Genomic DNA, 26,133 nt, shown 5'->3' with positions numbered 1-26,133 from the left:
AGTGTACATGGTACAGAAGTTTTATTTATATTTATGTTCCAACCTCTGTTTTTTCAACTCCTAACAGCAATGGTTCGATCGATCAAAAACAGTTTGAGACCAACGTATTAATTTTTACAATATTTACAGTTAACTATTATATCCTATAGTTTACCTAAAAAGGGAGTCATCACTTTTTTGACATTTAATTTTTTTTCCTACCCATTAAAACAATAGTTGGTTGTATCAAAAATTGTTTCAGACAAAAAAATTTTTAGGTAAAAATTATACCATCAACAAATAATTTTTGATTTGGCAATGGTTTCGGGGTCAATGGACAATGAAACGAAAATCTATAATTATAAAAATCTCCCGGAAGTAACACCTTGGTAACGGCTACAACAGGTAGTCTTTCTCCGAAATCTACCTAAAAAAAAAGTTTGCTAGTTAGAAATAACTAAACATTGTACGTAACCAAAATTAATATACATGAAGAAAAAAATGTGATCACGAACTGCTGTTTAGATGTCACGGCTTTGTCGATCGGAAGTTGATACAGTTTCTTACCAGCACTACCAACAGGTTTTGGATGATTCACGAAATTTTCATTGGGGGTGAAAATTGACGGTAAGATGTCAATAGTGATGCGATTTTGCATAAGACAATTGAATAGCCACGTGCGTGGCCTGCCGTGCACTCGTTTATTGTGAAGTTTACGAGCCAGGCTCGATCTGTCACGAGGGGTGAGGGGGTTTCCACACCTGCTTGACGGAGGCCGACGGGTCCAAGCGCGAGTGACCTTCACTTCCCGGAGGGACAAGTGAGGCGGCAAACAACAACACTTCCAGGAGCAACAAGCAGCCGGGTTTGTCCCGCGCGGAGGGCGTATAAGAGGCTAGGCCTCCCACCTCGGTCGGCACACCTCGCATCCGACCGCCGAAGAGACCCTCCCGCCAGCCGAAGACATGACCCCTCTGCTGCTACTGGCCGCCGCGTGCGGCTGCGCGCTGCTGGCCTCCGCCCAGCCAGCCGGAGAGAAGTACTCCACCAAGTACGACGACGTGGACCTGAAGGAGATCCTGGCCAACAAGCGCCTGCTGGACAGCTACGCCAACTGCATCCTCGACAAGGGCCCGTGCACCGCCGACGGCAGCCTGCTCCGGGGTGAGTCTCCACGTCCCTCGAGTCTCCACGTCCCTCGAGTCTCCACGTCCCTCGAGTCTCCACGTCCCTCGAGTCTCCACGTCCCTCGAGTCTCCAGGTCCCTCGAGTCTCCACGTCCCTCGAGTCTCCACGTCCCTCGAGTCTCCACGTCCCTCGAGTCTCCACGTCCCTCGAGTCTCCACGTCCCTCGAGTCTCCACGTCCCTCGAGTCTCCACGTCCCTCGAGTCTCCACGTCCCTCGAGTCTCCAGGTCCCTCGAGTCTCCACGTCCCTCGAGTCTCCACGTCCCTCGAGTCTCCACGTCCCTCGAGTCTCCACGTCCCTCGAGTCTCCACGTCCCTCGAGTCTCCACGTCCCTCGAGTCTCCACGTCCCTCGAGTCTCCACGTCCCTCGAGTCTCCAGGTCCCTCGAGACTCCACGTCCCTCGAGTCTCCACGTCCCTCGAGTCTCCACGTCCCTCGAGTCTCCACGTCCCTCGAGTCTCCAGGTCCCTCGAGTCTCCAGGTCCCTCGAGTCTCCACGTCCCTCGAGTCTCCACGTCCCTCGAGTCTCCACGTCCCTCGAGTCTCCACGTCCCTCGAGTCTCCAGGTCCCTCGAGTCTCCAGGTCCCTCGAGTCTCCACGTCCCTCGAGTCTCCAGGTCCCTCGAGTCTCCACGTCCCTCGAGTCTCCACGTCCCTCGAGTCTCCACGTCCCTCGAGTCTCCACGTCCCTCGAGTCTCCACGTCCCTCGAGTCTCCAGGTCCCTCGAGTCTCCACGTCCCTCGAGTCTCCACGTCCCTCGAGTCTCCAGGTCCCTCGAGTCTCCAGGTCCCTCGAGTCTCCACGTCCCTCGAGTCTCCAGGTCCCTCGAGTCTCCACGTCCCTCGAGTCTCCACGTCCCTCGAGTCTCCAGGTCCCTCGAGTCTCCACGTCCCTCGAGTCTCCACGTCCCTCGAGTCTCCACGTCCCTCGAGTCTCCACGTCCCTCGAGTCTCCACGTCCCTCGAGTCTCCACGTCCCTCGAGTCTCCACGTCCCTCGAGTCTCCACGTCCCTCGAGTCTCCACGTCCCTCGAGTCTCCAGGTCCCTCGAGTCTCCACGTCCTTTGAGTCTCCACGTCCCTCGAGTCTCCAGGTCCCTCGAGTCTCCACGTCCCTCGAGTCTCCACGTCCTTTGAGTCTCCACGTCCTTCGAGTCTCCACGTCCCTCGAGTCTCCACGTCCTTTGAGTCTCCACGTCCCTCGAGTCTCCAGGTCCCTCGAGTCTCCACGTCCCTCGAGTCTCCACGTCCCTCGAGTCTCCACGTCCCTCGAGTCTCCACGTCCCTCGAGTCTCCAGGTCCCTCGAGTCTCCACGTCCCTCGAGTCTCCACGTCCCTCGAGTCTCCACGTCCTTTGAGTCTCCACGTCCCTCGAGTCTCCACGTCCCTCGAGTCTCCACGTCCCTCGAGTCTCCACGTCCCTCGAGTCTCCACGTCCCTCGAGTCTCCACGTCCCTCGAGTCTCCACGTCCCTCGAGTCTCCACGTCCCTCGAGTCTCCACGTCCCTCGAGTCTCCAGGTCCCTCGAGTCTCCAGGTCCCTCGAGTCTCCAGGTCCTTCGAGTCTCCACGTCCTTTGAGTCTCCACGTCCTTCGAGTCTCCAGGTCCCTCGAGTCTCCACGTCCCTCGAGTCTCCACGTCCCTCGAGTCTCCACGTCCCTCGAGTCTCCACGTCCCTCGAGTCTCCAGGTCCCTCGAGTCTCCAGGTCCCTCGAGTCTCCAGGTCCCTCGAGTCTCCACGTCCCTCGAGTCTCCAGGTCCCTCGAGTCTCCACGTCCTTCGAGTCTCCAGGTCCCTCGAGTCTCCACGTCCCTCGAGTCTCCACGTCCCTCGAGTCTCCACGTCCCTCGAGTCTCCACGTCCCTCGAGTCTCCAGGTCCCTCGAGTCTCCAGGTCCCTCGAGTCTCCAGGTCCCTCGAGTCTCCAGGTCCTTCGAGTCTCCACGTCCTTTGAGTCTCCACGTCCTTCGAGTCTCCAGGTCCCTCGAGTCTCCACGTCCCTCGAGTCTCCACGTCCCTCGGGTCTCCAGGACCCTCGAGTCTCCAGGTCCCTCGAGTCTCCACGTCCCTCGAGTCTCCACGTCCCTCGAGTCTCCACGTCCCTCGAGTCTCCACGTCCCTCGAGTCTCCACGTCCCTCGAGTCTCCAGGTCCTTCGAGTCTCCACGTCCTTTGAGTCTCCACGTCCTTCGAGTCTCCAGGTCCCTCGAGTCTCCACGTCCCTCGAGTCTCCACGTCCCTCGAGTCTCCAGGTCCCTCGAGTCTCCAGGTCCCTCGAGTCTCCACGTCCCTCGAGTCTCCACGTCCCTCGAGTCTCCACGTCCCTCGAGTCTCCACGTCCCTCGAGTCTCCACGTCCCTCGAGTCTCCAGGTCCTTCGAGTCTCCACGTCCTTTGAGTCTCCACGTCCTTCGAGTCTCCAGGTCCCTCGAGTCTCCACGTCCCTCGAGTCTCCACGTCCCTCGAGTCTCCAGGTCCCTCGAGTCTCCAGGTCCCTCGAGTCTCCAGGTCCTTCGAGTCTCCACGTCCTTTGAGTCTCCACGTCCTTCGAGTCTCCAGGTCCCTCGAGTCTCCACGTCCCTCGAGTCTCCACGTCCTTTGAGTCTCCACGTCCTTCGAGTCTCCACGTCCCTCGAGTCTCCACGTCCTTTGAGTCTCCACGTCCCTCGAGTCTCCAGGTCCCTCGAGTCTCCACGTCCCTCGAGTCTCCACGTCCTTCGAGTCTCCAGGTCCCTCGAGTCTCCACGTCCCTCGAGTCTCCACGTCCCTCGAGTCTCCACGTCCTTTGAGTCTCCACGTCCTTCGAGTCTCCAGGACCCTCGAGTCTCCAGGTCCCTCGAGTCTCCACGTCCCTCGAGTCTCCACGTCCCTCGAGTCTCCACGTCCCTCGAGTCTCCACGTCCTTTGAGTCTCCACGTCCTTCGAGTCTCCAGGACCCTCGAGTCTCCAGGTCCCTCGAGTCTCCACGTCCCTCGAGTCTCCACGTCCCTCGAGTCTCCACGTCCCTCGAGTCTCCACGTCCTTTGAGTCTCCACGTCCTTCGAGTCTCCAGGACCCTCGAGTCTCCAGGTCCCTCGAGTCTCCACGTCCTTTGAGTCTCCAGGTCCCTCGAGTCTCCACGTCCTTTGAGTCTCCACGTCCCTCGAGTCTCCACGTCCTTTGAGTCTCCAGGTCCCTCGAGTCTCCACGTCCTTTGAGTCTCCACGTCCCTCGAGTCTCCACGTCCTTTGAGTCTCCACGTCCCTCGAGTCTCCAGGACCCTCGAGTCTCCAGGTCCCTCGAGTCTCCACGTCCTTTGAGTCTCCAGGTCCCTCGAGTCTCCACGTCCTTTGAGTCTCCACGTCCCTCGAGTCTCCACGTCCTTTGAGTCTCCACGTCCTTCGAGTCTCCAGGACCCTCGAGTCTCCAGGTCCCTCGAGTCTCCACGTCCCTCGAGTCTCCACGTCCCTCGAGTCTCCACGTCCTTTGAGTCTCCACGTCCTTCGAGTCTCCAGGTCCCTCGAGTCTCCAGGTCCCTCGAGTCTCCACGTCCCTCGAGTCTCCACGTCCCTCGAGTCTCCACGTCCTTTGAGTCTCCACGTCCCTCGAGTCTCCAGGACCCTCGAGTCTCCAGGTCCCTCGAGTCTCCACGTCCTTTGAGTCTCCACGTCCTTCGAGTCTCCAGGTCCCTCGAGTCTCCACGTCCCTCGAGTCTCCACGTCCCTCGAGTCTCCACGTCCTTTGAGTCTCCACGTCCTTCGAGTCTCCAGGTCCCTCGAGTCTCCACGTCCCTCGAGTCTCCACGTCCCTCGAGTCTCCACGTCCTTTGAGTCTCCACGTCCCTCGAGTCTCCAGGACCCTCGAGTCTCCACGTCCTTTGAGTCTCCACGTCCTTCGAGTCTCCAGGTCCCTCGAGTCTCCACGTCCCTCGAGTCTCCACGTCCCTCGAGTCTCCACGTCCTTTGAGTCTCCACGTCCTTCGAGTCTCCACGTCCCTCGAGTCTCCACGTCCTTTGAGTCTCCACGTCCTTCGAGTCTCCACGTCCCTCGAGTCTCCACGTCCCTCGAGTCTCCACGTCCCTCGAGTCTCCAGGTCCTTCGAGTCTCCACGTCCTTTGAGTCTCCACGTCCTTCGAGTCTCCAGGTCCCTCGAGTCTCCACGTCCCTCGAGTCTCCACGTCCTTCGAGTCTCCAGGTCCCTCGAGTCTCCACGTCCCTCGAGTCTCCACGTCCCTCGAGTCTCCACGTCCCTCGGGTCTCCAGGTCCCTCGAGTCTCCAGGTCCCTCGGGTCTCCACGTCCCTCGAGTCTCCACGTCCCTCGAGTCTCCACGTCCCTCGAGTCTCCACGTCCCTCGAGTCTCCACGTCCCTCGAGTCTCCAGGTCCCTCGAGTCTCCACGTCCCTCGAGTCTCCACGTCCTTCGAGTCTCCAGGTCCCTCGAGTCTCCACGTCCCTCGAGTCTCCACGTCCCTCGAGTCTCCACGTCCCTCGGGTCTCCAGGTCCCTCGAGTCTCCAGGACCCTCGAGTCTCCAGGTCCCTCGAGTCTCCAGGTCCCTCGGGTCTCCAGGTCCCTCGGGTCTCCAGGACCCTCGAGTCTCCAGGTCCCTCGGGTCTCCAGGTCCCTCGGGTCTCCAGGTCCCTCGGGTCTCCAGGTCCCTCGGGTCTCCAGGTCCCTCGAGTCTCCAGGTCCCTCGAGTCTCCAGGTCCCTCGAGTCTCCAGGTCCCTCGGGTCTCCAGGTCCCTCGGGTCTCCAGGTCCCTCGGGTCTCCAGGTCCCTCGAGTCTCCAGGTCCCTCGGGTCTCCAGGTCCCTCGGGTCTCCAGGACCCTCGGGTCTCCAGGTCCCTCGGGTCTCCAGGTCCCTCGGGTCTCCAGGTCCCTCGGGTCTCCAGGTCCCTCGGGTCTCCAGGACCCTCGAGTCTCCAGGTCCCTCGAGTCTCCAGGTCCCTCTAGTCTCTAGGTCCCTCGGGTCTCCAGGACCCTCGAGTCTCCAGGTCCCTCGAGTCTCCAGGTCCCTCGGGTCTCCAGGTCCCTCGAGTCTCCCTTTCCTTTGGGAACCAGGCTACCTGAACCTATCTCTGCACGTGTGAAGTACGTCCTCCAAGGTAACACTCAGTGTTCATTACGAAAATTGCCGCATAAAAATATATCTCAATTTAAAATCATGGCAAAGATAATCGTATATTCAATAATTACCTTTTATTTTGTTTTGTTATGTTTATTAATGTGCGCAGTTAACACTGGAAAGCTGTTTAGAGAAGGTTTACATTTAAGTTTAACTATCGGAGGCACTGGGACAACACAGAGCATGAATGCCCGGGTGAGAATCCGAACCCAGTAGGCATTACTGCGACAAATAGTTTGTAGATTTACAGTTGTTTTCATATAAACGTAGAAATGTACAAATATCTGTTCCTTTCAAAAAAAAAACCTACAGTTCATACGTGATAAGTCTCTCTCTGCCACTTTGTTAGTAATTTATATAGAGCATGTGCTCTTCGGGAGAAAATATACATGATACTCTGAAAATTGTATTTTCTGAGTTCTTCTTATAGTAATTAATTATTTTATGAAACGGCTTTACAGTATTTCAAGAAGTTTACCTGTAGTTTTAACAATTTGAACAGTTGTTTGGATTAAGTTGGCAACATTAAAAAAATACCGGAAAATAGCGTGAAAGATTGTTTAGGCTAGGTTAGGGACAAGCAGTACTCAAAAACACAATTTCCGGAATAAGAGTATTCTTAATGAGCGCTTGCTTAGGAATTACCTAATTCACACTATACCACTAAATAAATAAAGTGCCTTGGTCGCCACAACACACTTTAGTCGATATGGATAAATATTTTATGTTGACAACGAACAAATTTTGTAGTGCCTATTAAGTGAGTTAATTAATCTCGTATATTTTCATGAAAACATATTAATATTTAAAATCTTATTACACTCCACCAATTTATTGTACTGCACCAACCACGAGACACACTCTATGCTTACACATTGTTCTAACACACTAGTCACTAAATCTTTTCGTGGAAAATACATGGCCCATAGATATTAGTAGATACATTTGTATTTCAGGAAAACATATTTGACATCGAGACATAAGAATTAACACAGTGTGACGTGGCTTGTGTCCCGTGATCGCGACATGACGTGGCTTGTGTCCCGTGATCGCGACATGACGTGGCTTGTGTCCCGTGCATTATGACGTGACGACCTTGTGTCCCTTGCTTGTGACATGACGACCTGCGTCCCGTGCATTATGACGTGACGACCTGCGTCCCGTGCTTGAGATGTGAAAGTATGTGTCCCGTGTATTACGACGTGACGGCCCGTGTCCCTTGCTTGTGACGTGACGGCCCATGTCCCGTGCTTACCACGTGACGGCCTTGTGTCCCGTGCTCGACACGTGACGGCCTTGTGTCCCGTGCATTACGACGTGACGGCCTTGTGTCCCGTGCTTACCACGTGACGGCCTTGTGTCCCGTGCATTACGACGTGACGGCCTTGTGTCCCGTGCATTACGACGTGACGGCCTTGTGTCCCGTGCTCGACACGTGACGGCCTTGTGTCCCGTGCATTACGACGTGACGGCCTTGTGTCCCGTGCATTACGACGTGACGGCCTTGTGTCCCGTGCATTACGACGTGACGGCCTTGTGTCCCGTGCATTACGACGTGACGGCCTTGTGTCCCGTGCATTACGACGTGACGGCCTTGTGTCCCGTGCATTACGACGTGACGGCCTTGTGTCCCGTGCTCGACACGTGACGGCCTTGTGTCCCGTGCTTACCACGTGACGGCCTTGTGTCCCGTGCTCGACACGTGACGGCCTTGTGTCCCGTGCTCGACACATGACGGCCTTGTGTCCCGTGCTCGACACGTGACGGCCTTGTGTCCCGTGCTTACCACGTGACGGCCTTGTGTCCCGTGCTTACCACGTGACGGCCTTGTGTCCCGTGCTCGACACGTGACGGCCTTGTGTCCCGTGCTTACCACGTGACGGCCTTGTGTCCCGTGCTCGACACGTGACGGCCTTGTGTCCCGTGCTCGACACGTGACGGCCTTGTGTCCCGTGCTTACCACGTGACGGCCTTGTGTCCCGTGCTTACCACGTGACGGCCTTGTGTCCCGTGCTCGACACGTGACGGCCTTGTGTCCCGTGCTTACCACGTGACGGCCTTGTGTCCCGTGCTCGACACGTGACGGCCTTGTGTCCCGTGCTTACCACGTGACGGCCTTGTGTCCCGTGCTCGACACGTGACGGCCTTGTGTCCCGTGCTCGACACATGACGGCCTTGTGTCCCGTGCTCGACACGTGACGGCCTTGTGTCCCGTGCATTACGACGTGACGGCCTTGTGTCCCGTGCATTACGACGTGACGGCCTTGTGTCCCGTGCTTACCACGTGACGGCCTTGTGTCCCGTGCTTACCACGTGACGGCCTTGTGTCCCGTGCTCGACACGTGACGGCCTTGTGTCCCGTGCTTACCACGTGACGGCCTTGTGTCCCGTGCTTACCACGTGACGGCCTTGTGTCCCGTGCATTACGACGTGACGGCCTTGTGTCCCGTGCTTACCACGTGACGGCCTTGTGTCCCGTGCTTACCACGTGACGGCCTTGTGTCCCGTGCTTACCACGTGACGGCCTTGTGTCCCGTGCTTACCACGTGACGGCCTTGTGTCCCGTGCATTACGACGTGACGGCCTTGTGTCCCGTGCTTACCACGTGACGGCCTTGTGTCCCGTGCTCGACACGTGACGGCCTTGTGTCCCGTGCTTACCACGTGACGGCCTTGTGTCCCGTGCTTACCACGTGACGGCCTTGTGTCCCGTGCTTACCACGTGACGGCCTTGTGTCCCGTGCATTACGACGTGACGGCCTTGTGTCCCGTGCTTACCACGTGACGGCCTTGTGTCCCGTGCTTACCACGTGACGGCCTTGTGTCCCGTGCTCGACACGTGACGGCCTTGTGTCCCGTGCTTACCACGTGACGGCCTTGTGTCCCGTGCTTACCACGTGACGGCCTTGTGTCCCGTGCATTACGACGTGACGGCCTTGTGTCCCGTGCTTACCACGTGACGGCCTTGTGTCCCGTGCTCGACACGTGACGGCCTTGTGTCCCGTGCTTACCACGTGACGGCCTTGTGTCCCGTGCTTACCACGTGACGGCCTTGTGTCCCGTGCTCGACACGTGACGGCCTTGTGTCCCGTGCTTACCACGTGACGGCCTTGTGTCCCGTGCTTACCACGTGACGGCCTTGTGTCCCGTGCCTACCACGTGACGGCCTTGTGTCCCGTGCTTACCACGTGACGGCCTTGTGTCCCGTGCTTACCACGTGACGGCCTTGTGTCCCGTGCTCGACACGTGACGGCCTTGTGTCCCGTGCTTACCACGTGACGGCCTTGTGTCCCGTGCTCGACACGTGACGGCCTTGTGTCCCGTGCATTACGACGTGACGGCCTTGTGTCCCGTGCTTACCACGTGACGGCCTTGTGTCCCGTGCATTACGACGTGACGGCCTTGTGTCCCGTGCATTACGACGTGACGGCCTTGTGTCCCGTGCTTACCACGTGACGGCCTTGTGTCCCGTGCATTACGACGTGACGGCCTTGTGTCCCGTGCTTACCACGTGACGGCCTTGTGTCCCGTGCATTACGACGTGACGGCCTTGTGTCCCGTGCTTACCACGTGACGGCCTTGTGTCCCGTGCTCGACACGTGACGGCCTTGTGTCCCGTGCATTACGACGTGACGGCCTTGTGTCCCGTGCTTACCACGTGACGGCCTTGTGTCCCGTGCATTACGACGTGACGGCCTTGTGTCCCGTGCATTACGACGTGACGGCCTTGTGTCCCGTGCTCGACACGTGACGGCCTTGTGTCCCGTGCATTACGACGTGACGGCCTTGTGTCCCGTGCATTACGACGTGACGGCCTTGTGTCCCGTGCATTACGACGTGACGGCCTTGTGTCCCGTGCATTACGACGTGACGGCCTTGTGTCCCGTGCATTACGACGTGACGGCCTTGTGTCCCGTGCATTACGACGTGACGGCCTTGTGTCCCGTGCTCGACACGTGACGGCCTTGTGTCCCGTGCTTACCACGTGACGGCCTTGTGTCCCGTGCTTACCACGTGACGGCCTTGTGTCCCGTGCTCGACACGTGACGGCCTTGTGTCCCGTGCTTACCACGTGACGGCCTTGTGTCCCGTGCATTACGACGTGACGGCCTTGTGTCCCGTGCTTACCACGTGACGGCCTTGTGTCCCGTGCATTACGACGTGACGGCCTTATGTCCCGTGCATTACGACGTGACGGCCTTGTGTCCCGTGCATTACGACGTGACGGCCTTGTGTCCCGTGCATTACGACGTGACGGCCTTGTGTCCCGTGCATTACGACGTGACGGCCTTGTGTCCCGTGCTCGACACGTGACGGCCTTGTGTCCCGTGCTTACCACGTGACGGTCTTGTGTCCCGTGCATTACGACGTGACGGCCTTGTGTCCCGTGCATTACGACGTGACGGCCTTGTGTCCCGTGCATTACGACGTGACGGCCTTGTGTCCCGTGCTCGACACGTGACGGCCTTGTGTCCCGTGCTTACCACGTGACGGCCTTGAGTCCCGTGCATTACGACGTGACGGCCTTGTGTCCCGTGCTTACCACGTGACGGCCTTGTGTCCCGTGCTCGACACGTGACGGCCTTGTGTCCCGTGCTTACCACGTGACGGCCTTGTGTCCCGTGCATTACGACGTGACGGCCTTGTGTCCCGTGCTCGACACGTGACGGCCTTGTGTCCCGTGCTTACCACGTGACGGCCTTGTGTCCCGTGCATTACGACGTGACGGCCTTGTGTCCCGTGCATTACGACGTGACGGCCTTGTGTCCCGTGCTCGACACGTGACGGCCTTGTGTCCCGTGCTTACCACGTGACGGCCTTGTGTCCCGTGCATTACGACGTGACGGCCTTGTGTCCCGTGCATTACGACGTGACGGCCTTGTGTCCCGTGCATTACGACGTGACGGCCTTGTGTCCCGTGCTCGACACGTGACGGCCTTGTGTCCCGTGCTTACCACGTGACGGCCTTGAGTCCCGTGCATTACGACGTGACGGCCTTGTGTCCCGTGCTTACCACGTGACGGCCTTGTGTCCCGTGCTCGACACGTGACGGCCTTGTGTCCCGTGCTTACCACGTGACGGCCTTGTGTCCCGTGCTCGACACGTGACGGCCTTGTGTCCCGTGCTCGACACGTGACGGCCTTGTGTCCCGTGCATTACGACGTGACGGCCTTGTGTCCCGTGCATTACGACGTGACGGCCTTGTGTCCCGTGCTTACCACGTGACGGCCTTGTGTCCCGTGCTCGACACGTGACGGCCTTGTGTCCCGTGCTTACCACGTGACGGCCTTGTGTCCCGTGCTCGACACGTGACGGCCTTGTGTCCCGTGCTCGACACGTGACGGCCTTGTGTCCCGTGCTCGACACGTGACGGCCTTGTGTCCCGTGCATTACGACGTGACGGCCTTGTGTCCCGTGCTTACCACGTGACGGCCTTGTGTCCCGTGCTCGACACGTGACGGCCTTGTGTCCCGTGCTTACCACGTGACGGCCTTGTGTCCCGTGCTTACCACGTGACGGCCTTGTGTCCCGTGCTCGACACGTGACGGCCTTGTGTCCCGTGCTTACCACGTGACGGCCTTGTGTCCCGTGCATTACGACGTGACGGCCTTGTGTCCCGTGCATTACGACGTGACGGCCTTGTGTCCCGTGCTTACCACGTGACGGCCTTGTGTCCCGTGCTCGACACGTGACGGCCTTGTGTCCCGTGCATTACGACGTGACGGCCTTGTGTCCCGTGCTTACCACGTGACGGCCTTGTGTCCCGTGCATTACGACGTGACGGCCTTGTGTCCCGTGCTTACCACGTGACGGCATTGTGTCCCGTGCATTACGACGTGACGGCCTTGTGTCCCGTGCTTACCACGTGACGGCCTTGTGTCCCGTGCTCGACACGTGACGGCCTTGTGTCCCGTGCATTACGACGTGACGGCCTTGTGTCCCGTGCTTACCACGTGACGGCCTTGTGTCCCGTGCATTACGACGTGACGGCCTTGTGTCCCGTGCTTACCACGTGACGGCCTTGTGTCCCGTGCTCGACACGTGACGGCCTTGTGTCCCGTGCATTACGACGTGACGGCCTTTAGTCCCGTGCTTACCACGTGACGGCCTTGTGTCCCGTGCATTACGACGTGACGGCCTTGTGTCCCGTGCTTACCACGTGACGGCCTTGTGTCCCGTGCTCGACACGTGACGGCCTTGTGTCCCGTGCTTACCACGTGACGGCCTTGTGTCCCGTGCTTACCACGTGACGGCCTTGTGTCCCGTGCATTACGACGTGACGGCCTTGTGTCCCGTGCTTACCACGTGACGGCCTTGTGTCCCGTGCTTACCACGTGACGGCCTTGTGTCCCGTGCATTACGACGTGACGGCCTTGTGTCCCGTGCTTACCACGTGACGGCCTTGTGTCCCGTGCTCGACACGTGACGGCCTTGTGTCCCGTGCTTACCACGTGACGGCCTTGTGTCCCGTGCTCGACACGTGACGGCCTTGTGTCCCGTGCTTACCACGTGACGGCCTTGTGTCCCGTGCTTACCACGTGACGGCCTTGTGTCCCGTGCATTACGACGTGACGGCCTTGTGTCCCGTGCTTACCACGTGACGGCCTTGTGTCCCGTGCTAGTGACGTGGCGACCTGTATCCCGTGCATTACGACGTGACGGCCTTGTGTCCCGTGCTTACCACGTGACGGCCTTGTGTCCCGTGCTTACCACGTGACGGCCTTGTGTCCCGTGCTAGTGACGTGGCGACCTGTATCCCGTGCATTACGACGTGACGGCCTTGTGACTGCCTGTATCCCGTGCTAGCGACGTGACGACCTGTATCCTGTGCATTACGACATGACGGCCTTGTATCCCGTGCATTACGACGTGACGGCCTTGTGTCCCTTGCTTGACACGTGACGACCTGTGTCTCTTGCACACGACGTGGCTTGTGTCCCGTGCTTGAGACGTGACGGCCCGTGTCCCGTGCTTGCAGAGGCGATCCCCGACGCGCTGACGAACGGCTGCGCCAAGTGCAGCGACAAGCAGAAGGAAGGCGCCAAGACCGTCATCAAGGACGTGCGCGACAAGCACCCGGCCCTGTGGCAGGAGATGAAGACCAAGTACGACCCCAGCGGCCTGTACGAGAGCAAGTACCAGAAGGAGTTGGAGGGCCTGTGAGACCTCCCGCCCTCCTGCCCTTCAACCTTCTGTCCGCGAGACGGCGCGAACATCGGCGCCATGTTTCACATTTCAAGCCAACGGCAAAAGTAACGGAACATCCAACACTTTTGACCTTATCATGTTGTATCGTGTAACTATTGTAGCTACCTGGATGACTTAACTCATAGCCATAGATGCTCCCGGGGAAGTATACGAACCCAGTTTTACTGCAAACACTATTTTGTATGTGGTGATACAATTGTTTTCTCATGATATTTTACATGAATATTTCTGTTACATTTCCAAAAAAAAAAAAAAAAAATTATGTAAATATAATTACAATGTGTTTGAAAAAGCACACCAATTTGAAATAAACAGCTTGGTTAAATGTCTTATGTATATATTAAACAAAATAAATCACTTGAAAAATAATTTACACATTTTAATTACTCACCTATTGTTACAAAAAGGAAATCACACTCAAGCACATCCTACTATATCTTTTAATTAAAAGAATTGAAATTGAATTTTATCATTGTTACTTTTCAGTCCTATTGGATTTTTTTAAATCCTGTTTGATTTAAGAATAATAAGGAATAACGATTAAAAATGGTACTAAGAAATGTAAAGTGAAAAATCCATTTAGTGTTACATTATCTACTGCAAAATACTAGTTGTACTAAGTTTTAACCTAAATGTGGTGCTGCTTAAAGTAGATTAGTAATAGCAACTCAGAATTGTATTTAGCCTTGTGGTAAAGCATAAAATACAAAAATATTATTAAAATTAGTAGACTCATTATTCATGAAGTTCATTTTTCTATTTTTTTAGGATTCATAGTGTAAACACTGTCCTACGTGTAAAAAAAAAACACTGAAAAATATTATGAACAGTTACCTATACAAGTACGGAAATGTAGCGGATACACTTGGTCGCAATCTAGAGTGCAGGTCTTCATACCCTGTAACAATTTTCACTATAGGACTGCAGCTGCGACCATGAGGCAAAGACGTCCAGCTAGGAGATCACACAAAAATTTATTTTTGTACTTTTACAAACGATTCCTTTGGAACCAGTTGCCAGTGAATATTTTGTAAAAAAAAAAAGTAAAGTAAAGTAAAGCACGGACTGCCTGGCGCTGTGTGGAAGTATTATACACCTCTGCCCGCGGCGTAGTTCCTCCGCACGTGCGTCGGCGGCGACTCGCAGTCCATCGCTGACTCCCAGCTGGTGACGTCAGACCGGGAAGCGACGATACCGCGCCCAGTAGCCGGTCATAGAACCAATATCGATATACAGCATTAAAGAAACTGAATCGAACCCAAACAAATGAATGATAAATAAAAGAACTATTCACAAAAATTAAATAATTAAAAATACTGCGACTGACTTTTCAAGATTAAAACGTTAATTTAAAATTGAAATAATTGAGAAAAATCAGAATAGCCAAAACAAAAATTTTAATGTGGCCTGGTGGCCACAAATACCATAAAGATATTGTGAATTTTTACATACACATAGCTTTGGGTATTTTTGAATATATTAAATACTTATTTGTTTACAATACAAAATATTTCTGTCGTATATATGAAATTTGGCACATGATTGTATTTTGATTGAAGTTTCTTACAAGCAAATATTTGTTAAAACACAGGGAAAAGATATTGTAATATTCAACGATTTAACTTTATTTGGTTTTATTATGCTAATTATTATGCGTAGTTAATATTGGAAATATATTCAGGGAAAGGTTTTCAAATAACTTTGACTAACGGAGGTACTGTGACAACACAAAGTTTAAATGTAAGAGCGAGTATCCAAACCCAATATTACTGCGAACTTTTTTTTGTAGTGGTACAGTTGCTTTCATATACATACACAAATGAAAAAAAATCTGTATTTTTACATGATTATTTCAGTTCAATTTACAAAAAATTTCACAACGATTTAAATTAACAACGTAGGGCCGATTAATGAGAGCAAAAAAAAAAAATATAATTCTCGCTAAGAAATCAGCCAATGAAAAAACAAACGTTTTTGGAGCAAACGTAATTCTTTGAACTATATGTTGACTCAAAACGGATTTGGGAGATTTAAGGGTATCTGCACATCGTGAAAATTTAATGGCGTGATCTTGCGCCCGTATATATCTATCTCTGGTGAACGCGTAGTAAAGTCAGTCACTCAGGAGATTTTTTGCTTGAGCAGGTGTAGGGAAATGCACTTTAAACGAGTTTTCGTTTTGTTCAAACAGCAATTACGGCAAAAAGTTTTTAGTTTATCCTAGCTTTGTTTCCATGAAAATGAAGCAGACGAAAAATTTGAAACAAATATTAGTTGAACTACCTAATTTACAATTCAGTAAGTTTTTTAATGTTTTTTTGTCGTCTATCTCCATTTCAAATGGATTATAGGAACGAGAGCATGGATTGATGTCCAATTTTTGACAGATCTCACGTTTTATTTATAGATATATAATTTTACAACACAGATTTTGCTGAAATAAAGTTATACGTTTGTAGCGATGAATCCGGATCTTTTTGTTTTGTTTTCTATGGTAAGTAATAAAATCATTTGTATGTAAAATCAGTGCCTGTAGTATCAAAACAACGTGCGATTAAATAAAATATTGTTAATGGTAGATCACCAATACAGGACAGCTTCATGATTTTTATGCCACAAATCGCTAATAATGTTCAGTGCGAGAGATGCTTTCTCATTGGTGCAGTCAAGGGCGGAACCATTTCCTGTTTCCGGCAACTGCAGAATTTGTTAATATATATGAACAAAGTGTATTGTAGCCCAAACATTAGTAAAATTATCTCGCGATACAAAAATTATCGCCGCTCCCCCTTTTTATGATGTAAAATTGAGATAAAATAGTTCAAATTATAAGTTATGAAAAAAATATAATGTGGAACTTAAAGGACAGGGAATAGTCACAAGGAAATATGTGATACGTCGATGTATCGATAATTGTTCGATAAATCTTTGAAATATTGCTAATGGAGAATTATTTACTCTCTCTCTCCCTCTCTCTCTCTCTCTCTCTCACTCTCTCTCTATTTATATAGTTTTTTTCTATACACTATTTGTGTTATAAAAGTTACAAGATATGTATTTTTGATGTGTAAAATATCCTCCCCCACCCGGTTATTTTCAAAGAGCGACGTATCGAATCGATATTGATACGTCTAGAGCTGAACTGACAATCATCCTTCTCATATGTCCGTCAATCACATGACCTGCAGCCAATCACGTGGCCCAAAAATTCAATTTCCCCTCCCCCCGTCTAACCCTTATCAAGCTTCAACTTTCTACAGACGGAAGGATGAAATTATAACCTCAAAAATGACTGAAAGGCACTGCTTTTTTAACAAGATTTTTTTTAGTTCGTTAGTTTGTTTATCTGCTTACGTATTATGTCTTCAAACTTCCCTAAGAACAAGTTTTAAGTTGTGTATTTGAAATAAAAAAAAACTGAGACAGAAAAGTGTAATTAGTAAATCACAGTACTCGGAAATAAAATTTAAATAAATATTTTTAGATCGCAAGTGCTTAAGAGTACATGATCATGGAAAACTATCAAACCTTTACAAGATAGGTTTTTTTTTGATGTGATAACGTCTTATAAATCGATGAACGCCGGTGCTGCACGCACGAAAAATTGTCACGTTCCACCTGAGCCGAGCGTGCAAGAACTGGCCAACCACCGTGCGAGAAAAATTTTCTATAATATCAAACAGGTTAAGGCGGGCTTTTTAACTAATTGTTCGTGATTATATTTAAACAAATTATTAAATTAAAATTTTCAAAAAAACTGTAAATAATACTTGAAAATTAAAAAGTATGCAATTTTTTCATTAATGTTTTCTTATGACGTTATCACGTAAAATTATCGTCCATAGACTGACTTTACTGACAACCCCCTTATAGCCTTATACGTCAGTTGGCAGCATCCACGTATCAGAAATGTAACGGCGGAAGTGGACGGGTCATAGTTGAATCCAGCCCAACTCACAGAAGCTATAGTAGACGGGTGGATGTGATAGCTGTTCCTCGACCCCTATCGAAGCCAGCTGCCTTCGGTGCAGGGGAGGGGGGTGGGGTGCTATCCGGCAGTGATAATGGGAGGGGTAAGGGGGTGGTTGTAATCTATCTTCTCGATTAGTAATCCTCTCGGATTGAGGGTAAAGGAGTGAAGGGGGGGGGGGGGGGGTAGAAGGGGCGTGCCATTCGCGCCGCAGTCCGGATTATCGCCGAGTCAGATGCGATGCGCCTGCCGGGTGAGCGAGCCTTCCCACGCAGCACACAGCTGCTGTGCGGGATTGCGTTCTATCTCTCCGGCAGGCGCACACGGTCATCGTGATACTTCCCCCCCCTGTTTGACTGATATTAATGCTAGTTAGCTAGTGTGTTTATTGTTTCATCCGGGAAGTGTTTCTGTACGATTTATTGGATCAGCCATTTTAACAAATATGATATTAACAGTATCATACGAATACTTTATACGAAATGAAATATACGATAATACATACATTGTACAATGTACATTAGAAGAAAAAAAAAACTTTTGTAGTAAATAACAAATTAAAAAAAGAGAAATTTATTCCACATATCTTGTATTTTTTTTAATGAAAAATTATCCTTGCAGTATTTTTTAAGTTATATTTTTAAGACATATACACATGGTCACCTATTGGAAAAAACTTGTATTTATTATTGAGTGATTTAAGGTTAGCAACTATTGTTTAATACCAAACCGCAAATTTGAGAAGCTAAAGTTGTTGCCTAGTCATGATAAAAACTGTGACGATAAATAAAAAGTTGCTAACAATGAATAAAAACTAGTTTAAGTGTATGGACGCTACTTAAAGTGAAAGCCCTACTAGATTGCCAAATGTACAGCTGAACTTCAGCAAAAATGTGTTGTGAAATTATATTATACTATTTATACGGTTTGAAAAGTTTTTGTTGGTTAACATCAACAAGATGTGATTTACAGTTAACTGTTCGCTCGCATTCAGCTACTAATGTAAGTTACTGATAACACGAACGAACAATTGCAATCTTTATGTCCCAAGTTTTTTCGTATAAACGTTTTGTATTAAAGAAAAAAAAGTTCTTAAAAACGCACCCTTTAGTGCAGTAAGGAAGACGTGAAATATGTTACGAAGAAGACAGTTGAAAATTCCGTCTGCTGGTACACACTTTTACTAGCCCTTTGCTTAAGTAAATAACAGTAAAATTTCGATATGAAAAGGATGTTAAATGGTTTCATAAAACAGTTTTTCTAACTTCAATGAAACAACGGGAAATTAGATGCTATCAAACCTAGAACAATAAGTAATATTTCTTCCTATAAAATTCAGTTATGATATTTTGATGCTACCTTTTTAAATAAAGAATACCTGATTGTGGTTTTAAAACTGCGTTTTGCAACCTCACGACAAATATAGTTCAACTGAAAGCTACGTTGCTATAAAATGAAGTTTAAATTAATATTTTGTATTTATTTTTTGAATTTTCTTTAAGTACTTTTACGGATAATGGTGGTAATCGAAACTTAATTAAAAGCCCAATCAACACATTTACTACCAGATGGCCTGAGATCTTGAAAATTACTAGACATAATATTTTTATGGCAATCATTGAAAAAGGTTTTGTACAAATGTTTTGTAGTTTTTGAGTTCCAAGATACTGACATTGTAGATATTGCAGACACAGCTATAACACTGATATGAATTTTTTTTTATTCTGCTTGATTTTGATGATAAGGTCCTTAAAATAAATTTTTGACAATTTCAAAAATTACTGACTAATACTTATTTCAATATCTGCTTATATATTTAGTTTTGTAAGTGTTACCGCACCAGAAATCTAATATGTTTTAAAGAAAATAATAAATAAAAATGGGGTTGTCTGTAAAGTCGGTTTACGGACGATAATTTTACGTGATAACGTCATAAGAAAACATTGATGAAAAATTGCATTTTTTTTAAATTTTCAAATATTATGTACAATTTTTGCAAATTTAATTTAAATATTTTTTAAATATAATCACGAACAATTAGTTAATAAGCCCATCTTAACCTTTTTGATATTATAGAAGGTTTTTTCGCACGGTGGTTGGCCGGTTCTTGCACGCTCGGCTCAGGCGGAACGTGACACTTTTTCTTGCGTGCATCCGGCGTTCATCGATTTATAAGACGTCATCACGTCAAAAAACCTCAAGACAGAAAAACGTTTTTTTTAAATCAGCATTAAAAAAATTTAATTTTTTATTACGATGAATCTATTTGCGCTCAAAGCGTGGTTATCCGCGAAAGAGCTGTTCTACAGTTCATGCCTCGGGGGAAAAAAATATTGCGGTTGCTTTTTTCTCGTGGAAACAATTGGTCGAAGCTCAGCCAAGCGTTTATTGGGATCTACGTAGTCCGCGGTGAAGGAGTAAAAGTACCTTTTTTTTCATGTTTGAATATTAATTAAACAAAAGAGGGAGTGAGGGTCATATGATGTGATACCTGACAACCACTGAAGCTAAACAAGTACAATGTCAACTTTATTTTATTAGTAAATTTACCAACTTTTCAAAGAAAAAATGCACCTAAAAAAATTGGTCGTCTGTAAAGTCGGTTTACGGACGATAGTTTAACGTGACAACGTCATAAAAAAACATTGATGAAATGATTGCATACTTTTATGAATAAAAATGAATAATTTTTATTGAATTATCACAATTTTGTATGGATACAAAGGAGTAAAATGAAATCTACAATTTTTATTGATAAATTTACTTTTATTTGCACTCATTAATTCAAATATGTGTATTACTTTAACGAAGATATTATTTTAACTATAACTTTTATACATGTTTGCTATTTAACTTCTTCCAATTTGTGTTATTCTGTTAAGGATATGACGACGACAGGAAAAAGTAGGAAACGAATGGGAGTGTTTCAAGTTTAATGTGCCTCTATAAAGTCAAATCGATGGTTGTTCCAATCGAGTGGAAGAGAGATAGTAGCGGCGCAAGCGTACAATAAGCGTAACGGGACACCGCGTAATGTGACAATATGCGTAACGGGACACTTTTTCGTGCGTGCAGCCGGCGTTCATCGATTTATTAGACGTTGTCACGTCAATGAACGATAGTTATACAAAGGAGAACAAATCTTTCTGTACTCTTATAAAATATTATTTTTGGAAACCAGTTTCCTATGATAAGGTTGCAATACTACTGAAATATATTGTAACTTTAAACAACACATGGCTATGGTTATTTTTGCATACATGAAAAATGATTTTCGAGACAATAACGCTATTTCTTACAAAGATTGGCACATCATTTTATATTTAACTGGCATTTCATTAAAGCATAATTTTTATAGAATCAATAAAATATTTCTAACATTCAATAATTTGACTCCATTTTGCTTTATTATGCTTATTAATGTGCTCAGGTAATAACGGAAAGCTATTCAGGGAACGGTTTATAAATAATTTTAACTATTGGAGGTACTGGGACAACTCAAAGCAGAAATGCCAGAATAATAATCCGAACCCATTATTACTGCAGTCACTTTTTTTAGCGATACAGTTGTTTTCATGTGAATGTTCAAATGTCTGTAATTTTACGCGAATATTTCTATTCCATTTACAAACCAAAAAAAATAAAAATACAGTGTAGATAACACTATCTCCCACACTTCAGAACTCTTGTGATCTATTGTAAACAGGACAAACACATAGAGGGAAGAAGAACGTATCTTCTGTGGATTTAAGAACTTTTTTGAGTAATTTTTTAATCCTCAAAGATGAACCTTGTGAGTTTGTGTTCAATGTAAATAAAACTCAGTAAACCCGAAATTTATACCCTGGATGGTTGTAGCCAGTGTTGTTTGCCCCCTTCCCCTGGCTGCCAACATGGCGGAAGACGCACCACCCAGTGCTGCTAACATGACGGGAGACGCACCACCCAGTGCTGCCAACATGGCGGGAGAGGCGGTTCCCAGTGCTGCCAACTGCCCCGCGACCAAACTGACTTGACTTCATGAATGTGCTGGAGCAGTCACGAACTTTTCAACTCGGACTGGAGTCTGGCAGCGTCTGTCGTACCCACGGGGCAACTCAGGTGATGTGGTGTGGCCAAACTGCTCCGCCCAGCCTCATTGGGCTCCGTCCAGAGACCCAGCTGCCAGGCTCGGAGTTGCCTCGCAACCTGCCCCCGTGTGACAGGCAATCTACAACGCAAATTTATCTGCGAACTTCGTGTTAATTGAAACAGACGCAGTTTCCGTGCCCGGCCAACTCAGGAACACGCAGTTAAGCGAGCCAAACAAAAAGAACGAACGAAGCAGCGAACCGCACCTGGGAACGACAGCATAGATGCTATTGTTCTCAAACAACTCGCAGATGAGGCCCTTGAATATTTAGCTGCACGCATCAATGCATTGTTCATCGTAAATTGTTTTCTCCCTCCCCCCCAAGTGAAATGAAGCTAAAATGGCAATGTTCCACAGGTCGGGAAAGGTTAAAGCACTGCTCTAGAATTACATGCCCATTATGTACAGTGGCGAAAGTTGCTGAGTGTATAATATTATTATTACTAGGGCCATGCATGTTTCTCGAAAAGATTCCGTCACTAGTTATAAGTTAAAACACCGTAGCACCGTCTGTGTTTCGTGATTGGGGTGAATTTCAATCAGGTACATGACGATTGCTGCAACACCAATCACAGTGATTCAGTGCGGAAGCAAACGCGTCCTGAGTGGTTCGGTCAAGAAAAGTCAACGACTTCACTCTCAGACGGCCGCCAATCACAAGGAAGAAACCACTGGTGCGGGTATACCTTGTTGCAGTGTAATAGCCATTCGGATTTATTCGCCAAAAATGCTTGCCCCTAAATATTACGTACAAAAACAACATACTGTCAGATTAACAGTTCGGCTTTCGCAGTACTCATTTAACAGTACACCAGTTAGTTCGTCTTACCGAAGAAATTACAAGTGCTTTCGACGTACATGACTGTGTAGTTGTGATGTTTTTAACCGCAGAAAAATCCTTTGACAGAGTGTTTCATGCAGGGCTTCTGTATAATCTCTATCAGGCAAATCTTCCGGACAGCTACTTCAAATTGATCACATCACACTTGTCATTCATAACCTTTCAGAGTATCCACTGATGGGGCTACTCCGACCCAAACCAGATCAGAGCAGAGGTGTCACAAGGCATCTGTTAGGCCCTTTGCTTTTTAGCAAAATTTTTGCAAGTGACATACCACGCCCCGCACACAGGCTGTTATGCAGACGACAAGGTGCTATTTAGCAGGTCACACAATATTCAACTAGCCACAAGCAGATTGCAAGTTGCACTAAACTGAATTCCAAATAAGAAGCAATTATGTTAATTCGCAAGCCACAAATAACCTTGAACGGTCAACTTCTATAGAAAGACGTGGTAAAATACCTAGGCGTACACATGAAAAGGTGATTCCTCCAATAAGATCAACATCGCGTTCAAGAACACTACAATAACTTCACATTAAACACGCGTCAACAACAAGCTAGATAACCTTCAAGTTGCATACCATACAAGTAGCCTACATGCGATGCTTTTATCCCAGAAAACGTTGACTTTCGAATTTTTTTTTTATACATTTACTGTGTCACATCTTGGTGCGTGCATACTATAAGGTATGTTATGGATAAAAAAACATATATAAAATTCGAAAACAGCCCATTTAAAATTTTTTTTCAGGGGATAGCTGCACTGTTGGAAATTACAGTCGATTTACGGACTTCCAAAACAGAATTACTCTCAAATAAACTAAAAGTTCTTTGTTATTTCAAAGAGTTCGAAGTTTCGTTCCAAAAAAAAAATAAACACACACATTGACAAAATAAGAGTGTTCTTACTGTAGGTTTAAGTAGTTTTGAATTCATGTTTAAAGTAATTGAAATCAAATGTCCGTAATTTTACGAAGAAAGCCGTACATTTTCGAAGACACCTGGATAATTTGCGACCAGCGTTTTTTTTTTCATCGTAAATTGACGGTGAAAATTTTTAACCGTGTGACAGGAATTACGTTCTCCGATATTTTCCAAGTCTTTTGTTTGAGAAGTGAATAGCGGTGAGTTCATCGTTCTTGGAAAGATAGCAATGCCACGTCTCACAGCTCTTGAATGATGTAATGGATGGACAGGGGGTAAAGAATGCAGTTTTAAAAATTTACCGTTGTCAAGTGCAAGTTTTTAACTATTTAGTTTTCCGTGTGACCCCGAGCATCATCCGAGGAACAATGGTAGGCTACGCGGGAGATAAACTGGCGTATGAAACATATGAACTTTAGCGTGCGAAGCGATTACATAATCCGGCGCTGTAAAAAAAAAATAACGACTCGCCGTCAACGTATTGTGTGCGAAATAATGCAGGGGCGAAGGCTTTTATCTCGACGTTGACAAATCCACCGCATGTTTTTTTTTTGTTACCTCCCTGACGTGATGCTGGCCCGAAAAATGCTGTTGTCTTCATTTCGCCGCTTGGAAGACAAAACAATGGACTAAAAAATTGAAATATTTTCATATATATATATATATATATATATATATATATATATATGCAGAAAAATTCATTATCAGATGTTTTGTCTGAAGCCAGCCAGGGCTTTACTTCAGCTGCGGCGAATTTGACGATCAACACGTCAAAAAAAACTGGAGAATATAAATTATGAATAATTTTTTTTGTTTTCAACTGACAATTAGTCTGTTTCAACAATTTAAAAAAATATATTTCAATTTATAATAAGCTGATCGACTGAGGTTTCAATTAATCCAAGTTTTTAAGGAGCGTGGCACTAAAAAAAATATATATTAATTGTACAGGTTTCTATGATTTCAGGACAAAAAATATATATTAGATTTTTTAGTTATAAACTCGAAATTAACGGTTAATTCAAAACTGTATACCATACGATTTAATAGCCTGAGTTAAATGTGAATTTGCATTTAAAAAAAATTAGATTGATTAAAATTGGTTTAAAGTAATGATAAAAACACTAAATTATAGAATTATAGAAACAAATTAATTTAGGAAACAACCACCTTCACTAAAACAGCTAATCTGATCGTTTATAAGTAGTATTGAAAATGTTTTTATATAGTATTCTCGAACAAGTGGCTGTAAAATTTATGAAACTTTTGTCTAAATCTAATAATTATTAACTAATCTACTTTATTGTTAGTAACAAACAGTTATTTATGTATAAATTATGGTATATATTTCAAAATAAATGTTGGAAACAATTTATATATATATATATTTATACAACGAGTTTGGCTAAAATAAGAAAAAAAGTGTTTGTAAAACACACATATAAACCCGTGCGTGTGTGTATTTTTGCGATTGAAGAACAGCACACGTAAACAATACAAAATGTCACTCAGGCAGTTTGTTTATAAAAAAATGTAGACTATGTACTACCTCTGACGTCACGTTGTACAGGCATGAAAAGGAAAGGCAAATTGCGGGGGGGGGGGAAGAGAGAGAAAGAGAGATAGAAAGAGATAGAGAGAAAGATTTTGCGTACGTAACAATTGAGAAATATCGCCCCAGAGCTAATATCCATATTTAGATGCAGTACCATATTTTCTGGCGAATGCTATATGAAAAGAATGAGAGAAAATGGGAAAAGGCGGATGAGCAATAAAATCCTGCCGTCCTACAGCTATTTTCAGGATCACGTAATTTCTTCTTCTTTTTTTTTTTTTTTCATTTTGGCGATCACGCTTATTGGTAAATATTTTTTTTATGTGTCCGAGCGATCAAAAAAAAAAAAAAAAAGAAATTTCGTCTCTAAACTGCTTTATACACGCTTTTAAAAGTAATACAGAAAAATTTCTCTCTCGTAAAACTGAAAGCTTAAAGGGAGCCAGAACAATGTTGCTAGAAATATTTTTTCTCTTAAGGATTGAAGCATTGCGCCACTTTCAAAGACGGGAAAGAGGAACTAAAACAGAACACAATTTTCCTTTCTATTTAATTTTCTGCACTTTATCACACAGGGTGAATATTTTAATGAAGCTAAATTGCGCATAATGTTGGGCCACGGTTAATTTCTGACTCTCGTCTTTTTTACCTCCTCGCGTATCCTTGCGCGCGATGTAGGAACATAACATGATTCCGTCGAGCAAGCGAAACCTCCAACCAACGTATAGTTTATAAACACGTACGTAAATGGATATTCCATCGTTTTGGTCTCAGGAGATTCATCGCAGTCTTCGATCTTGCCAGCTTTAGGTGCTTCATCACAGTAATAATGTTCTCAGGCTTTCACGGCCATTGTCTGAAGTAGCTTGGCTTCTGGGTTGTAGCCGTGACCTTGGCGAATAATTCACCGACGTTTCGGTCGACATTGCAGTCGCCATAATCAGGGAGCAGTTACCCAACCCCGAAGCCAAGCTACTTCAGACAATGACCGTGAAAGACTGCGAACATTATTAATCGATAGGGGCCGGAAAATTTCGCGGGTTCAATGACCTGCAGGATGAACTCCATAGTCCTACGTAAAATCGGTCAAATGTCACCCGCTCATTGGCTGCTGTCTTGTGAGACGTCCCATCGTAGCAGCTAGTGATTCGATAAAACTTTGGTTGGGTGTTTCTCATTGGCCCAGAGTCATCCAGGTGAGTTGTAAGCCAATAGCAGAGGCAGCACTGAGGTA

At 47.5% G+C, this 26,133-nt stretch overlaps 1 protein-coding gene across 1 annotated transcript; it reads left to right on the top strand.

Moving 5' to 3' along the window:
* Positions 1–830: 830 nt before the first annotated feature.
* LOC134539912 (allergen Tha p 1-like) lies at positions 831–13,844 on the top strand. The gene is made up of 2 exons (XM_063382260.1): positions 831–1,143; positions 13,246–13,844. The coding sequence occupies exons 1-2, from the start codon at positions 945–947 to the stop codon at positions 13,428–13,430; spliced, it is 384 nt and encodes a 127-aa protein (XP_063238330.1). The 5' UTR covers positions 831–944; the 3' UTR covers positions 13,431–13,844.
* Positions 13,845–26,133: the final 12,289 nt, after the last annotated feature.

The sequence above is a fragment of the Bacillus rossius genome, chromosome 16 (assembly GCF_032445375.1).
Source record: "Bacillus rossius redtenbacheri isolate Brsri chromosome 16, Brsri_v3, whole genome shotgun sequence".
NCBI classification, from domain to species: Eukaryota; Metazoa; Arthropoda; class Insecta; order Phasmatodea; family Bacillidae; genus Bacillus; species Bacillus rossius.
The sequence above is the reverse complement of the archived record's forward strand: the minus strand, read 5'-3'. Positions and strand labels throughout refer to the sequence as shown.

Coding starts and splice junctions, on each gene's coding strand:
- LOC134539912 (XM_063382260.1), top strand. CDS start 945: ATGACCCCTCTGCTGCTACTGGCCGCCGCGTGCGGCTGCGCGCTGCTG. Junction 1,144..13,245: donor CGACGGCAGCCTGCTCCGGG/GTGAGTCTCCAC, acceptor CCGTGCTTGCAG/AGGCGATCCCCGACGCGCTG.